Source organism: Pongo abelii, chromosome 7 (assembly GCF_028885655.2).
Source record: "Pongo abelii isolate AG06213 chromosome 7, NHGRI_mPonAbe1-v2.0_pri, whole genome shotgun sequence".
Classification (NCBI taxonomy): Eukaryota; Metazoa; Chordata; class Mammalia; order Primates; family Hominidae; genus Pongo; species Pongo abelii.
The window spans coordinates 3,088,163-3,106,756 of record NC_071992.2 but is presented as its reverse complement, the minus strand read 5'-3'; the positions used below and the strand labels follow the sequence as shown (position 1 = coordinate 3,106,756).

Here is an 18,594-nt window from a genome sequence, read left to right as displayed (position 1 = left end):
AATGTCTCCTTACAAAGAGGGATGATTAAAGCTATTGTGAGATTGTTATTGACTCAAGAGAATGCATTTTCTTCAAAGATTTCATTCAAATCCGATATGTTAAAAAAGGTTAATATCTACGTCATTGTACAGTCCAGAAGTTTCACTGAACAGCCACAAGGAAAAAAGTTAATGGCCTTGATTAAGAAAATGTTATATATTTCTACTTTCTCCATTTTAACAATACTTAAAAAAACATGGAGAATATTTTTGTTTCAAATATGATGCCTTGTGCAGTACCCTATCACTTTTATCCTGGTGACAGATTTGCTTATTTAAGTAAGTAACCTGCTTTAGAGAGGTGAATGAGGTCATTCAAAATGATCCTTCTAGACCAAGTCAACCTGCAGCCTGTGGGCTGCATACAGCCCAGGGTGACTTTGAATGCAGCCCAACACAAATTTGTAAACTTTCTTAAAACATTATAAGATTTTTCTGCAGTTTCTTCTATAGCTCCTTAGCTATCATTAGTGTTAGTATGTTTTATATGTGGCCCAAGACAATTCTTCTTCCAGTGTGGCCCAGGGAAGCCAAAAGATTGGATACTCCTGATGTTTCTCACAATACCATAGTCAGAATCCTAGCTTCACATTGACTCAAAGCTGCAGATGATCTCAACTTCAGAGTAAGAGACTTGCCTCTTAGACTCTGCAGTTTTGGAATGCTCTTTAGAACAAACTTACATACTGGTGCTCATTTCCTACCTTTTGGAAATCAGAAGTCATTCATTTATAGACTCTCACAAAGGCAATGGCACTGGCCATCTGTTTGCTTGTTGACTTATTTGTGTGTGTGTCTGTCTGCCCACAGCACCTTACTGCAGTTTGACCCACTCCCTGAAGAACGGGGGTATTCTAAACAGGACTGCAGGAGCGGTTGGAAGCAAAGTGCATTATTTTTGCAAGCCTGGATACCGAATGGTCGGCCACAGCAATGCAACCTGTAGACGAAACCCCCTTGGCATGTACCAGTGGGACTCTCCCACGCCACTCTGCCAGGGTAAGAAATGCGTTTTCATCCCCAGCCTTGTTTCCTGTGTATTGCTCTCATTTTAATCACTCTCTGAAAATAAATGAAGCACTGACTAAGAATAAAAGGTAGGGAAAAATTGAATATTGGCTTATAACAGTACGAATTAAACTTCCAGTGGCTATGCAAACTTTCCTGACATGTAGTTGTATAGCCTGAATTTGAAGAAGGGTTGGACATTCATTAGATCCTGGGTCAAGTTATTCTAACACTTACTTGTATTTCCTCTTGAAGTAAAAAATATGTCATCCGATTTAAGATTCGAAATATTTTTTCTTTACCATTGTATTAATTTAAAAACATTAATTTCTGAAAAACTCATTTTCTTTATTTTAGTTTAAAAACTCATTCTTTGAGCCATAAGCTCTGTATTTGATTTTGTTTTGTTATTTAAATCTAGGGCTTGTTAAAGTTGATTTCAATATTTCATGCCTTTTTTTGCATTTTATCTATCATGTGCATAAAAACCAGGTTTTCAAATAAGGCATTTTAATTTTAATTGAAGGCTTTGAAGTCATGAAATTTTCAGTTTTGTCTTATCAAGGTTTATATTCATAATGAATTATATTCGTCTTTGAAAGCTAATTATGATTTATGAGTGAAAGCTCATATTGGCTCTCTTTTTTCTCATTTTCATTAGATATTAGATTTTCTGGTATTGTTTTGTGAGACAGTAATAGATACTTATCACAGTTATTGTGGGTGCCTTTGACTGTAAGAAGTTGATCAGACACTTAGCCTGTATTATTTTTGTTTTACCTCTAAAAATTCTTATTTAATGTAAAATAAACATAGAGATAGATTCAAGCAGCTTACTTCATTAGGAATGATTAGAATGATAATTTTTTTTTCTTTACAAGAATACTTTTTCTTTTAGAAGAAGATATATTTCTCATTTGCTTTAAATGTTCTATGACTCTGTTTATAGAACAGAGTCATAGAATCTATTGCTGAAGAGACCCAACTTCAGCTCAGAGAACACACCATGGTCTCTGCCCCGCTGGTGCTGGAAACAGAATGCTGATGACAGAGTCACAGCCCACACGGCAGCCTGGACACAGGAAAGGGATTCGGTGGAATGGGCAGAAACTCCTGAAGTCATTTCTTGTCCTCTAGAGGCGGAGTTAAAATAGAGCCTAAAGAGAATGTGCTCTCCAGGCCTAAGCACAAAGGGGTACGGAGAGGGACCTTCATGTCTCAAAGGGATTCGGGTGATGCCAGGCTCATGCCAGTCCGTCTTTCTGATCGATAAGCAAGGAGTTCTGGAAACGGTTTACGAGGTGGAGACATGGCTTATCCTTTCAGTAAATGGTTGAGAAGGATTAAAGGATGTCAGATATATAGGTTTGGGATAAGTCTTGACTTCTTTCTTCTTCTCCCGTGGCCTCCCCCGACCCCAGCAGAACTATTTAATGCTAAGTTAAATGATTCAGAAATACAAATAGTGCACACTGCAAATGAGGCTCTTCCGACATCTTTGCAGCTGTGGCCAAGGAATCTGTGGGAACATGATCAGGGTGTCTCTTCTTTGTGTGGAGCATGGCAGAGAGGCAATGGCTTTGTGTATATGGGATGCTAGAATGCACACCACGTTTTGGAAGAAGAGTAAGAGTACCTTCCTTCAGATTTGTTCTTGGCAATAAATAAATTACCTGACTTTGTTCTCAAATTATAAAACATTTAAGAAGTATCATTTTTCTAGAACAGACCTGTGACTTTCTACACTTCCTGTTAACCTTTCTGTTAACTCAAGAGTCAATATGGTTTTGTTTTTTTCTTCATACATTTTGACCTTTAAATTTGGAGGCATCTTAAAAACAATCTAGTCGAACTACTTATTTTTATGTATTTGAAACTGAAACACATAAAAGTTAAGGGATTTCATAATCATAAAAATGTTGGTCTAGAATTCAGTCTTCCTGGGAGCCTGACCATTGTTAAAGTGGAATTTTCCTTGCCAGAAGAAATTATCCTTAAAATAGAATCTTGCAAATACTAATTCTGAAAGAATCTATATTTTAAGCACTTAAATTCATTTCCTGTGTAAGACTTCTTTTAGTCACCTTTTAGATATTTATAATTTGTGTAAAATAGCATTTTAATTATAATATAAAATTATTTTCATTATATATAGATTGTAATGCTTAGAACAAAACAAAATGTAGCAAAAAGTAGGATTTTTGAACATTAAAGTTGTGTGGTACAATTCAATCAGCATTTTTATCATTTTAAAAACAAAATTAAACCTTTAAAATGAAGAGTAAAAATGATTATCTGGATAAAGGCCATTGAAAAGGAATTATAAAAGTTTTAAATAGCATAAGGTTGTACAACATATATTGGCAATTTATTCCCCAACAGTTTTTGCTTATGCTTAAAGAATTGTTGAAGTTGATTTAGCTATATTAAATGTAAAATAGAAATGTGTGATTTTTGTCATGTGCCACAAAGGGAGATTTTATTTGTTTAGTATTAATTACACACTTTCCTTTTGTTACTTTTAGAATGTAGATTTTTTTTTTTTTTGAGACAGAGTTTTGCTTTTATTGCCCAGGCTAGAGTACAATGGGTGTGATCTCGGCTCACGGCAACCTCTGCCTCCCAGGTTCAAGTAATTCTCCTGCCTCAGCCTTCCAAGTAACTGGGATTACAGGCACCCACCACCATAGCCGGCTAATTTTTTGTATTTAGTAGAGATGGAGTTTCACCATGTTGCTCAGGCTGGTCTCAAACTCCTGAGCTCAGGTGATCCTCCTGCCTCAGCCTCCCAAAGTGCTGGGACTACAGGCATGAGCCACCCTGCCCAGCCCTAGAATGTAGATCTTTTACACACTGTATATACTTCCCTAAGTTGTAGAAACACTTTGGCCACATATGACAGAAAGAGATTTTGTGGGTTTTCAGCTGCTTTTCTTTGGCAAATTGCATATGGTGTGTTGTGGATTATACTAGAAACCTTCTCCCATCCACTCACAGATATGTTGAGCAGTTGTGTGTACTGACCCAAGGAGAAATGACAACAACAACAACAACAAAAAGATCTGTTTCCTTCCAAGGGATTCACAGTCTAATAATGAAAAATAGAATTATAGGCTGGGTGCAGTGGCTGACACCTGTAATCCCAGCAACTTTGGGAGGCCAAGGTGGGTGAGTGGATTGCTTGAACACAGGAGTTCAGGACAGCCTGGGCAACATGGTGAAACCCTGTCTCTACAAGAAACACAAACATTAGCCAGGTGTGGTGGTGTGTACCTGTAGTCCCAGCTACTTGGGAGGCTGAGATGGAGGGATGACTTGAGCCCAGGCAGGAGGCAGAGGCTGCAGTGAGCCAAGATCATGCCACTGCACTCCAGCCTGGGAGGCAGAATGAGACAAAAACACATATATATAAAAATTACGGTAACTGTCACCGTGGATGGACAGCATGACCTGGAATATAGAGTTGCACATTTGGCTGTGTATAACAGATTAAGCGACATCCTTACTGATGTGCAAATAGGACCCTTTGATGACTGCCTCAAAAATATATATAATCAGAAAAATTTTTTAAAGTTATAGATTCAAAAAGTTATTTTGAGGCTGAAATACTTTAAAAAGAAGAAAGCACTCTGATTATCAACGATGTGTTGCTCTTTTCCTCTGGTGTTAAAAATAAAATATTAAGGGAACCCTATTTTCTATTTGATTCTTGGAATCTTAATTAGTAATTTTAATTTACAAGCAGAGATATATGACACTTAAGAGAATTTTATTTTCAGTTCTTAGATAATTGAAGACATGTTCTGTCTTTTTAAAAAAACTATCATTTTTGTTTAAAGAGAATTAATATATATGGAAGAATCGTCACCATTTATGTGATCCTGAATTGCTGACAATTCATAATTATGAAATAAAAATGAATAAAATAAAAGAAAAATGAAATATGAAACAAAAGACCAGGTGAGCTCTTTAAAATGTTTAGAACTCCACATGGGAAAAACAATTTTCAAAAACCCCAGCTAAATTAACACATCACCACATCTTCGCCACCCAAATCAGCACAGAAGTTTTCATGATTTTATTTTTCCCACACATGTTCACATTCGATATAAAGCTGGGACATGAGAATCTCCACATAGCACATCTGTAGGGATAAAGTTACAGGTTTTACCTCTGAAGCCTCTAGGCTTCAAGCACACTGTCCAAAATAAAAGTGGATACAAGGGCTATGTTTATGGAGAGGGTATATTTTGTATAATTTCTTGACATGTTTCCTTTTGTATTCAAGAACACAGGCAAAGCGATGTTAACTATGTGTCTGTTTTTGTAGATTAAGGTTGTTGCTGTGGGTCTGAAGCCTCATACAAGTATTAAGGAAGTTATGCCTGTTTTCTTTTCAATTCAAACTTAGCTCTGAGTTACGTGCTGCAGGCAGGTACCAAGGTGAATAAAAAATATTCCCAGCTCTTATGGCTCTGCTAGTCCGGAGGGAGAGAGTCTTATAAACTAATAAGTACAATTCAATATGATAGTCAGCAGGAATGGATAGTCATCCAGCGGGAGTAGCACAGAAGGTCCAGGATATTGGGACGTCTGAGCTGGAATGTGAAGGGGACATGGTGGAGGACGATGGGTTGGAGAAGCTGGCAGGAGCAGCCCATAGAAAATCTCAGCTGCATGTTTACGTGGCTTTCACCTTCTGTCCTTGCTCGATGAGACTCCATTAAAGAGCAAAAGAGATACAATCCCATCTGCATTTTAGAAAGCTTGATCTTTCCGTGGCATAATGAATGATTGGCATGCATCCTGTCTGGAAGACACGAGTACTTAGCGGGTTATAGCAATGTGTGTTTGAGGGATATGAAGACTTCTAGAAATACAGTGAGAAACAAGTTTTGCATGAAAACAGATATTGGAAATACTTAGGAAACAGAGTCCACAGTCTCTCATGAAAGCAGGTAAAAAGGAAGAGATAAATCTGGGATGACATATGTTGGTGGGGGGCTTGATTGCTGGGAGTATTTGGTGCCACTCACTGAAATAAGGACCGTGTGAGGGAAAGGAGGCTTCGTGAAATTGATTTTGATATTTGTGCTTCAGGTCCAGGGGGCAAGCTGTCTCCAGTAGTGACTCTGAGGCTAAGAAAAGATGGAGTTTTAAAAATTACCAGTAATGAGGCAGTGGATTTTAAATTAGTTTAAGATACTGGGTGCTTCATTTGCATTATCATATTTGACTTTGTAACTTTTATAAGGACCAATCGAAATGAACAAAATTGTAATTAAAGAAAGACTATGTGCTGTAATAAATTTCAGACTAGGCAGCTCTGCCACAAAATAAATAACAGTTTAGACTCTGACAGCATCTCACATTTGGTCAAAAGTGGTTATAAATCCTGCAGTAAATCCTATAGAAGGTCATTGAGATAACTGGGAATGTAATTACTGATGCAAATGTTAAAATATTTTAAGACTTCCACGTCCAACTTAAAGGTCATCATAGTTATTTAATTATTTTATTTGAAAATTTTTATTTGAAAACTGTAACAAATGAAAAATAATTTTAGAAAATGGCCAATATCTTTTTGTGGCCTTGGGAAGTTAAAATCTGTATTGATCTGTTTGAATATTACAGTTATCCTTGGGTTAACATTATATTTTTTTCTCAATGATTTGAAAAGCAGTCCATTTATTCTTACATAAAATAAATAGAATTTATAAACTTCCTGAATGCATAAAGGACATTCGTTCATCTCCTTTACAAAAATATCTAGAAGAATATATTCAAATAGTTACTAAAATGCAACAGCTACCTTTTAATAAATAAGCAAGATCAAACCTGGAATGTTGAGCTCATTCTCTTTTAGGCCCCCCAACTACCAATCTTATAAACCATGTGGATGCCACTGTGCCCCTCGGAGCCGGGCAAAATACCCTGCCCCTTGTAGCCGTTTGGTAAACATTTTAAATTTAGAAAATCACTAATCCATGACTTTCTAAGATACATATGTGAGAATATTTTTCCTTTTAAAGATTATTTAGAATTGGCTTTTGTTCTCTTCTATTTTAATTCACTTTTTTTTGCCAATGACATTGTAGACGCATCAAATTTTTAGAGAAAAATTACTCGGATTTGAAATCGGAGGATACATTATGAGGGCCATCCCCCTCCAAAGTAGCCCCCAAAAGGCCAGGGAGCCCTGATCTCCCTAAGCCTACTTTCTGCCATGTGAAATAGAGATTTTGATATCTACGTCCCAGAATTATTGAGAGGATTAAATAAATAATATAGGATAAGCCGTCAGATATTACATGCATGCCAATTATGATTGTTAGGTCTCGAAGGGGATTTGGGAGGCACCCACTCCAAACCCATCCCGAATTGTGGGGTTCAAAGTGGCAGGCCCCAGGCCACAACCCGGACAGAGCTCTTCCCAAGACCCCTTGACGGCTCGGTATTAGCTTCTGGATTCAGCAAATAAAAGTTTCACTATCAATTGTCTGTGAGTGAGAAGATGGAGCCGGCAAGATGTATTTTATTGGTTTCAGGGAACTCCAGGTTGTTTTTCTCACTTTGCTTGACCTTTTAAATTATTTCTCTCTGAAAATCTGTGTTGGTTTTTATCGTCCTTGATAAAGCCAAGCAGACCTTCCGTCCTCAGGCATCATTTCCTGCCTTAAAGCAAGAAACTCTGCCAAACAGCTGTTTCCATTATCAGCACGCTAATCTTATTCATCTTGAGGAGAAGCCTGAATTAGAACTGAAATTCTCTGTGTTATCTCAGAGATCCAGTTAAACTGGCACATCAGAGTGCACTGCTTTCAAGTTCCCTGGTCAAAGAGAGAGCAACTCCCAGGCAGCTATTTACTTTCAAGGTCTGGTTCTCAGAGCCTTCTATCAGCTGTGGCTTTTGCTTGGAGTGGAGTTTGTCTATTGTTTATTTATGATTTGCTAGCATTTTGCAGGCAACAAAGAGTACAAAAAACAGTCTTTCTCACAAATTACATGATTAAGCTTCTGTTTTTAAAGTCAGACCTTTTAGATAGAGACAGCTGCCTATATTCTGCTTATACATAGCATGGCAAAGGACACGAACTGGTGCAAAGAGCTGGGTGGAGGGGACAGAGGATGCATGTGGATATGTCTGTGTGTATCTCTTCGATCCTCATAGATGCTGTTGCTCACAGATGATGTTACCAGAAACAAAAAATACCTAATTATCTCAGGTGGGATTTAAGCTCCAGTCTTTCAGATTCCAAAATCGAAGCCATTTGCATTATACCATGCATTCACCCCTAAACATGATGTTTGCCCACAGAGAGGGCATCTCTCAGAGGAAACTGGCCTTTTACTTTATACAAAATTTTTAAAACAACATCATTCTCAAATGTTAGGAGGATATGTTAGGAGACCTGGCATAAATGAATGAATTGAGGTATTTTGTAAATCTTAAAATCCTTCACTTATGAACATAAAGAGCATAGGTAGTAGAGACTTTTATCTTGATTTTTTTATATGTATATCTATTTGCTTCTATTTCATTATCAACCTTCTCCTCTGTTTTGTGATAGTAATACAATATTTCTAGACATTTAGATTTCATTAGAAACTTATATTTAAATAGGAATTTCTGGGATTTTAAATGTCAAATCACATGCTATGATATGTATGTGTGTGTGTGTTTGTGTGTCTCTCTATATATAGACATACACTTTTATATAGGTTGTAGGCATTATGTCAGCCAGATTGTAAATTATCAGAATGTGAATCCACACAGTCCATAGAGCTCAAACTGGCCAACTCCCATCAAGTATATTATAAAATGAGGTTTATCCCAATTGCCCTTGCTTAAATCTACCTCACACATTCTTAGGGGATTTGAAAGGAGTGCTTGGGTACAGTACTGTGCAGTTGCACAGTCAGGCTCCCGCAATTGAATGATGGATTCCTCCCATCCCCAGCATTTGCTGGCTGTGTGACCCTGGACAGGGCAAGTGACTTCACTGAAGTTCTTTATTTGCAAATGGGCATAAAGGTGCTCCCCCCCTGTTTTGAAGGATTAAACGCAAATGTTGGCATGAAACCTTTATCATACTGCCAGGTAAGAACAGGAGCCCAACAAAAAAGGAACTCTCATGCCGTCAGACGTGTTTGCACCCAGGAATGTTTTTGGTGCAAACCTGTTGGTTGACTGTCAAGCAGAGTGTTGTTGAATGTCAAGTCAGCAATGTTTAGGTAACTAAGCTGGTAACATACTTCCCTTCTTGTTCATGGTAGCTGAAATCAGACATTGGCTCTCTTTTCCTGTAAAGGGCCAGGTAGACCTTCAGTCTTTGGGGATTATATGCAGTCTCAGTGGCATATTCTTTGTCTTTAAATTTTTCACAATTAAAAACAATGTAAAAGCCATTGTTAGCTTGTGTCCAAAAACAGGCTGCAGGCTGGTTTTGACCCGCAGGCCATAGTCTGCCAACCCAGGATCAAATTAATCTTCCAAGATCAGACTGAAATGCAGAGTCCAACGCCATCAATATCAGTTACTTTCTGCAGATTGCAAATTATATGTCAGGCATTTTACTGAAGACATATAATTTTCCTCTACCATGTGCTAAAATCCAGCATGTTTATTCATTAAATTAAATAACGCATTTCCTCTGTCCATGCTTAGCACACATTGAGCATCCCAAAATTTCACATATTCTAACTATGCATGAAATGTGGTTAAGAATAAAAGCAGTATTGCAGTCAGTGGAAATGTGCAGAAAGGGTAATTTTGTATAATAGTAGTAGTGATATGAAGACCTTGACCTTTCTGCACAAGGAACTGCACAAAATATGCAAGTAATAATATTTTATACAAGAATCAAGGGTCCTATGCATAAGAGTGGCTAATAGAGATCAACTATGTATCTCACACATTTTAAAAATGCTATAATGGAGTTTAATGTGCTTCGCATGGAGAAATAAACCTGACATTGAATACTCAAAATATTTCACAAAGCAAACAAAGGGATAGTGTGAGGATAAAGGAAATGGAGGCAAATAGAAGTGGAGATGAAAAAGTCAGCCCAGAACTTTCTACTTCAGCAGGAGGAACTTTGAAAATGACAGCTCCTAAATCAGTGAAAGGCAAAGAGGAGTAAAGACAGTGAAACGCCCTGTGTGCAGTTTAAGATACCAGCTGACATTGAAGGATAGGTTATGGTCTTTCATTGAAGAGGCACAGCAGCAGCCTCTACCTGTGAAAGTGACAGTTTGAAAATGTCAGTCCCTGGCAGAAAGAAGAGCAGCTCTGGAGGAAAATGTGTAGGCAAGCCGGGGTGGGGGCTGCAGTGGGTAAGACCCCCATGGGCATGCAGGCGTAAGCCTCAGGCTACTTGGGAAGTTGGCTTTCCAAAATTCTTAAAGTGGAGATAACCGAGGCAGGAAAAATAAGCAAACAATTCAAAGGAAGTGACTACTACGTGCTGGAGGTGGCTGGACCTGCCAGCCGGGGTGAGGCTTCTGCCCAGAGACCATCACAGGGAGAATGAGTGCTTTGCTCTGAGGCTGGAAGGCAGGTGTTTATGTCCATGTAGACCACATCAATGCAGACGGTGTGCGCTTTGCCTGTTTTCCCACCTTTGATGCCCTGTTGTCAAGGTGTGGAGTTGCTTCTCATCTTCTCATTTCAGAGCTCAGCCCCCAGGCAGTCTGCTGTGTCTTGGGGGACCTAGGTACCCACTGTGGCCTTTTGTCCATGTGTTGGCATTTCTTACCTTGGTTTCCTATTTGTGTAGCTGTCCAGTCCTCCTTGACCAGTGGTTCTCACCTTGCAAAGTTTAAAAAATGAATTCCTGACTCCCAGCCCTGCATGATTCTGATTTGGCAAGCTCCAGGAAGTCTGGAGTCTCTGCTTTCAAATACATACCAGACATGCAGGCACCTAATGAGCATGGGTTTAACACACATACCTGGGCACACATGGATATAGGATGGAAAGAATCGACACTTAGGACTCCAAAAACAGGGAGGAAGGAAGGACGGTGAGCATGGGGTGAGGGTTGCCTGTTGGATACAATGTTCGCTACTCAGGTGATGAGTATGCTAGAAGCCCAATCTCCTCCATTATGTAGAATATCCAGGAAACAAAATGCACATGTACCCTCAATCTAAAAAATCATATACCTACATGAGACAACACGCTTCTTAAAGAAAAGGCAGAGATTCTGCTGTATCTTCGAATCCCCAGCATTTTGAGCAAAGCCTGGGCCACAATTGACATCAATATGAATTTATGGAGAAATGAATTTGGCTCAACTATCTCACCAATCCTTTCTTTCATGAGGTTTCTAACATAAACAGTGTCGCCGGTAGGAAACAGCTTGAAATTAGGCCAGCGGTGGTGCAGTCCTCAACTTTTAAAAATAGTAAGAGCAGTTATGGGAATATCTTCCAGCAATCGGAGCATCTCCAGCATAGCGGAGCCACAGAGCCCTGTGATTGGGCAGTGGCACCCGAGATAGAAAGTCTTGAGGTTCTGCCTGCTACATGGTGTCATGGGTTGAATTGAGTCCCCTCAAAAAAAGTATGTCAGAGTCCTAACTGCCAGTACCTTAGAATGGGACTGTATTTGGAGAGAGGGTCTTTGCAGAGGTGATGGAGTTAAAGTCATTAGGGTGAACCCTAATCCAATGTGGCTGGCGTCCTCATACAAAGAGGAAATTAGCCTGCAGAGACAGAGGTGCACAGAGGGGCGACCATGCGGGGACACAGCAAGAAGATGATGTCTACACACAAAGGAAATAGACTCAGGCAGAACCAGCCCTGCCGACACCTGCTGTGGGACTTCCGGCCTCCAGGACTGTGAGAAAATCCATTTCTGTTGTTCTGTGGTGTGTTGTTATGGCAGCCCTGGCAAAAGAATACAGACAGAAACTTTTAAAATAAGCAGTGACAACGTCTCTTTTTTTTTTTTTTTTTTTTTTTGTTTGAGATGGAGTCTCACTCTGTCGCCCAGGCTGGAGTGCAGTGGCGCGATCTGGGCTCACTGCAAGCTCCGCCTCCTGGGTTCACACCATTCTCCTGCCTCAGCCTCCCAAGTAGCTGGGACTACAGGCCCCCGCCACCACGCCCGGCTAATTTTTTTTTTTTTTTTTTTTGAATTTTTGGTAGAGACGGGGTTTCACCATGTTGGCCAGGATGGTCTCGATCTCCTGACCTTGTGATCCACCCACCTTGGCCTCCCAAAGTGCCGGGATTACAGGCGTGAGCCACCGCGCCCGGCCAATGTATTTCTTACTAAATGTGTCTGCAGGTTAAAATATATTTACATAGTCCAGAAATATAAAAGGAAGGGACAAAAAAATAAACTGCAACTGACAAAACTGATGTAAATCTATTAGGTTTTTGACATACCTCTATAAATGTATTAGGCTGTTCTTACTGTAAACAAATACATGAGGTTAGCCTGGCATGGTGGCTCATGCCTGTCATCCCAGCACTTTGGGAGGCCTAGGTGGACAGATCAGCTGAGGTTGAGAGTTCGAGACCAGCCTGACCAACGCGGAAAAACCCTGTCTCTACTAAAAATACAAAATTAGCCAGGCATGGTGGTGCATGCCTGTAATCCCAGCTACTTGGGAGGCTGAGGCAGGAAAATCACTTGAACCCAGGAGGTAGAGGTTGTGGTGAGCTGAGATCACACCGTTGCACTCCACTCCAGCCTGGATGACAGGGCGAGACTCCATCTAAAAAAAAAAAAAGAAAAGAAAAGAAAAAGAAATACCTGAGGCTGGGTAATTTATAAAGAAAAGAGGTTTAATTGGCTCACAGTTTCTCAGGCTGGACAGGAAGTATGGCAGCATCTGCTTCTGGGGAGGCCTCAGGAAACTTCTAATCATGGCAGAAGGTGAAGGGGGATCAGGCACATCACCTGGCAAAAGTAGGAGCAAGAGAGAGTGAGAGGAGGGGAGGTGTTACATGCTTTTGAACAGCTGGATCTTGCAAGAACTCACTCACTATCATGAGGACAGCATCAAAAGGATGGTGCTAAGCCTTTCGTGAGAAATGCGGCCCCATGATTCAATCACCTCCCTCCAGGCCCCACCTCCAACACTGAGAATTACAATTTAACATGAGATTTGAGTGGGGACACAGATACAAACCACATCAGTAAACATATTTATTATATCTATAATCTATGTCTTTATATCAATTGAATGATATCACACTTTCCATGATATTGCATACACATTATTTTATATCCAAAAATTATAATAAAATGCCAAAAATTCTATTCTAAAATATATATTTGTATATTTATTGCAATTTCAATGACCAGTTATGTCGTTTCTAACTATGAGATAAAATGCAGACATGCATATTCATTCAGAAACATCTTTGCACTTTCTTCCACTTATTGCCGCAGGATACAATTTCTTGAAAGCTAAATACAGGAAATGAACAGGTGACATATTGGGTTATCTTGTCAAACTGAGCTTCAGGTAATCCAAATAGGCTGCTCCACTACAAGTGTGATGGCTTGCTTCTGGAAGCTTCTGTGTTTGAGGAGCCTGGTGAAGCTAGAATCCTAAGAGGGGGCTAGATGACCAACGCCCTGGGTAGACAGCTCCCTATGGACCTGGGGGTGTGGTGGACCCTCCTCCCGTGATTAGGTTATGTTGTTGGCACAGACACAGTTCAGGAAGGGAGAATGTGCTCAGATTGTAGGACCTCACCAGATGGGCTCTTCTAGGGGCAGAGTTCTTCCTAGTCAGAGACTGAAGGCCTGAGAGAGACTGGATGTGAGGGAGAGCCTCTGTAGCTGGCTTGGAAGATGAAGAAAGACACAGGACACGGAACACGGGGCCTCCAGGCGCTCAGAGCCCACAGCCAGTCAGGAAACGTTCAGCTGTGCAAATGCAAGAAACGTATTTCTGCCACCACTTGTGTGATCTTCCAAGTGGATTCTTCCCGCGCCTCCAGGTGAGAAAGCAGCCTGCTGCCACCCTCAGGGTGAGGCCACGCCCATACCTGAACTGCAGAAATTGTGTTGGAGTAAATGGGTGCTGTTTTGGGCCTCTGTGTGGAATAATTTATGTTGCAATAAAAAAAATTATAATTGCCAATCTTCTTAATTCTTGCATATCTGACAGTCAAAATGAAACAAAAAAAATCACTCACTGCTTCCATTTTCATTCATTTGATCATTATTCAGTAGAGAATACTTTTTTTTTGGTAATTTATTAACCATTATATTTTATATTTTTTTAAAGTTCATATTCTCATTTGTCTTTGGTCTTATTCAATTTTATTGAAAGTTCTTTGTACAATAATTTGTTAGCTACTTGTCAGTCATATGTATTGCAAATGTCTTTTATAGTCTATGAATTGAAACATCTTAATCTTTATGAACTGTGGCCTAGAAAACTCCTCTCTATTTTCTGTTAAAATTGATTTATTTTTCTAAAATTTGAATGATTTCATTTATACATAGAGCTACTAATTTTCTAATCTGTAGCTTCATTTATACATGTAAGTATTTGCTTCATATTCTAGAGTGAATCTGTGTTGATCTCAGTGTGATCCTATTTTAAGATGTCACCCTCTTAGATGGCTACCCAGTTATCTGAGTGTCATTTATTAAATACTTTGCTGGGTAATTATTTTCATTATTTTCTCCACTAATTTTTTTTTCACTGATTTAAAATTCCAACTACTTTCTATGTTAAATCATCTGGTAGGTGGATATCTATTTCTGGACATTCTGTTCTTTCTGTTTACATGCATGATCTCCTATGCCAAGTCCATAGTGCTTTAACTGAAATAACAATAATATGTTTTCATATCAAATGCAATCAAGTCATTTTCCTCACTCTATTTGCAAAATTTTCATCAGAGATAATAGGACTTTTGTATTTATTCAAGAACTTTAGCATCATTTTAACAAACTTTAACAAAGAGCACTGGGAATTTGTGAGGGTTGCATTTCATTTTTACAAAAAAGAGTGGAAAAAATTAATTTTATGATTTAATTTTTCATTAGGAGAAGAGTTGACTGGGGAGATTTTTCAAAGCCAATTTTGTCTATTCTTAATATTGTCTGACACTTGAAGGCAAATACTGGGTTTTGCATTACTCAGAATTAACATGATGTTTATGTTCCCATTAATACTGAAAAGTGGGCACCACACACACACCTATATATATACATATACAAGTATTCAGATATTCGGCAAGCTGTGCTAACCAATACGATGCTATGCATTGAAATGGAAGAACCTCATGCCTTCACTACAAGTGGAGATGAAAAGTTCAGATTCTTGGCATCGTTTCTCTGCCACATCTGCTTCCCTATTGCTAATTAAAATTGGCATACTATTAAAAGGAGGCCCACAAATGAAACATCTGAGGGTGTTCCAACAGCTCTTTAATTTGGGCTGGAAACCCAGGCACACATGCACATAAACACCTACGCCAAGTACTGTGCTCTTCAAAGTATTTTGACCATGACATGACAAGCTTGGTGGAACATTTTCTGGTTCATATTAACGTAATATTCTTTAAAATAATACATCCTTGGCATATTGATTTATTCTCTGACTGGTTTAAAAAAATTCTGAAGCTTGTTCTTAGCTATGCTTTTTTAGAGGGTGATAATTAATTGTTAAAATTTTCCTTGTTGATTCTAGTTCAGAGCATTTGTTTTGTGGATTGGTTTGATATATTCTTCGGTTCCATACTCCTAGTTTGGTCAGCTTAATAGAGAAAATCATGAATTGGACTCTTCTATGTAAAAGCTTGGAAACAAAACTTTCGACCTCTAATTGTAATAGTTTGAATCTGTGCAGACATAGACTCCGGAAGAATTGATCTCAGATGCCCTGAGACTCGAGACTTTCTGCCATTCACTCTTACTCTTGAACCTTTCTGAGGTACCATTTATTTTCTTCTAAAAAGTAACTTAGACGAGCATTGTATGGAATGCATTATCCAGAAAATCATTGATTGTGCCTGTTTTCTGTTAATAGAGCAGTGGATCGTACATGGGCATTTCATTTACTGGAAGGGTTGCTTCCGGGTGTCATGGGGAGTAAAAGAGTAGAGACCAACCGGGGGCACAGGAGTTTCAATTTTGTGCACGTGGTGCGCTGTTCTGTGATAGATGCTGCCTTCATAAATGGACAGGTTTGGTGACCAAATTATAAATATATGAAATGACATATTTGCAATGAATCCATGGAGTAGAGTTCAGATGGACTGTCTGCATTTAGGCTGTTTTGATGTCAGGTGAATTGGTGGCTGTAATGGTGTTGATGAATGGTAGTTTTTGTGCTCACATTTTCCAAAAAGCCTTATCCATTCAAATGGAAATGGATATTGCATTTATTTTTAAATTTGAAAATCATGTGAGAAATAATCCACTTCAGCTTGAAAATTACTGTGGTGCATATGGCTTGAGTTTTTATTTTTAAAAATGTATGTTAGACATACATTTTATCATTTTATTTTTTATTTTAAGTTCTGGGATACATGTGCAGAACGTGCAGGTTTGTGACATAGGCATGCATGTGCCGTGGTGGTTTGCTGCATCTATCAACCCGCCATCTAGGTTTTAAGCCCTGCATGCATTAGGTATTTGTCCTAATGCTCTCCCTCCTCTTGCTCCCCACCCCCTGATGGGCCCCGGTGTGTGATGTTCCCCTCCCTGTGTCCATGTGTTCTCGTTGTTCAACTCCCACTTACATTTTAATGATCCTTTCAGCATGAAATTATATACCTACTAATATAGTTTAGATATTTGTCCCTGGCCAAATCTCATGTTGAATTGTAATTCCCAGTGCTAGAGGTGGGCCTGGAAAGAGGTGTTTGGATTATGGGGGGTGGATCCTTCATGGCTTGGTGCTATCTTCATGATAATGAGTGTTTTTGAGATCTGGGTGTGTGGCATCCCCACCTACTTCTTGCTCCTGTTCTGGCCGTGTGACAGTGTGACATACTTATTCCCCCTTGGCCTTCTGCCATGATTAAAAGCTCCCTCAGGTCTCCCCAGGAGCTGAACAGATGCCAGCACCATGCTTCCTATAAAGCCCACAGAACCATAAGCCAATTAAACCTATTTTTCTTATAAATTACCCAGACTCGGGTATTGCTTTATAGCAATGCAAGAATTGCCTAATACAGAAAATTGGTACCAAGGAGTGGGGCATTGCTATAAAGATACCTGGAAATGTTGAAGCAGCTTTGGAACTGGGTAACAGGCAGAGGTTGCGAGGGTTTGGAAGCCTCAGAATGAGAAAGGGAGATAAAGGAAAGTTTGTAACTTCTTAGAGACTGGGTAAATAGTTGTGACAAAAATGCTAATGGTGATATAAACAATGAAGACCAGGCTGATGGCGTCTCAGATGGAAATGAGAAACTTATTGGGAATTGGAGCAAAGGTCATGTGTGTTATGCCTTAGCAAAGAGCTTGGCTGCATCGTTCTTCTTCCCTATGGATCTGTGGAACTTTGAACTTCAGAGTAATGAGTTAGGGTATCTGGTTAAAGAAATTTCGAAGCAGCAAAGCATTCAAGATGTGGCCTGGCTGCTTTATACAGCCTATGTTCAAATATGGGAGCAAATAAATGACTTAAAGTTGAAATTTATATTTAAACAGGAAGCAAAGCATAAAAGTTTAAAAAATTTGCAGGCTGGCCGTGTGGCAGAGGAAGAAAAAAGCTTTTTCAGAAGAGGAATTCAAGAAGGCTGTGGAGCAGCTACTTGTTAGAGAAATTTACATGACTAAAAAGGGAGCCAAGTTCTAATATTCCAAAACAATGGGGAAAAGGCCTTGAAGGTATTTCAGAGACCTTTATGGCAGACCCTCCCATTACAGACCTAGAATCCTAGGAGGAGAAGATGTTTTCATGGGCCAGGCCCAGGGCCCTACTGCCCTGTGAATCCTCAGGACACTGCTTTCTGCATACCGGCTGTTCTGGCTCCATCTTTGAATCAAAAGTGCCCAGGTACAGCTCAAGCCACCTTTCCAAAGGGTGCAAGCCATACACCTCGACAGCTTCCATGTGGTGTTAAGCCTGTAGGTGTGCAGGATGCAAGAATGAAGAATGCTTGATAGCCTCCACCTAGATTTTGGAGTATGTATGAAAAAGCCTGGGCATCCAGGCAGAAGCCTGTTGCAGGTGCAGAGCCCTCACAGAGAACCTCTACTAGGGCAGTGCCAAGGGAAATGTGGGGTTGAAACCCCACTCAGAGTCTCCAATGGGGCACTGCTTAGTGGAGCTGTGAGAAGGGATCACTGCCCTCCAGACCCTGAGAATGGTAGATCTACCAGCAGTTTGGCCCCTCAGCATGAAAAAGCCACAGGCACTCAACTACAGCTGCTGAGAGCAGGCTTGGGGGCTGCTGCCTGCAAAACCACAGAGGCAAAGCTGCCCAAGGCCTTGGGAAACCACCCCTTGTAGTGGTGTGCCCTGGATGTAAGACAGAGTCAAAGGAAGTTATTTGGGAGGTTTAAGATTTACTGACTTCCCTGCTGGGTGTCAAACCTGAATGGGGCATGTAACC

General features: G+C 39.7%; 1 protein-coding gene across 1 annotated transcript in view; it reads left to right on the top strand.

Moving 5' to 3' along the window:
- The window catches only part of CSMD1 (CUB and Sushi multiple domains 1), a 2,063,616-nt gene that overhangs the window by 1,918,183 nt on the left and 126,839 nt on the right, over window positions 1–18,594 (top strand). The window contains exon 49 of the mRNA XM_024251429.3: window positions 850–1,038. Within this exon, the coding sequence (XP_024107197.3) occupies window positions 850–1,038 (189 nt within the window). The remainder of the gene's footprint in view (window positions 1–849; window positions 1,039–18,594) is intronic.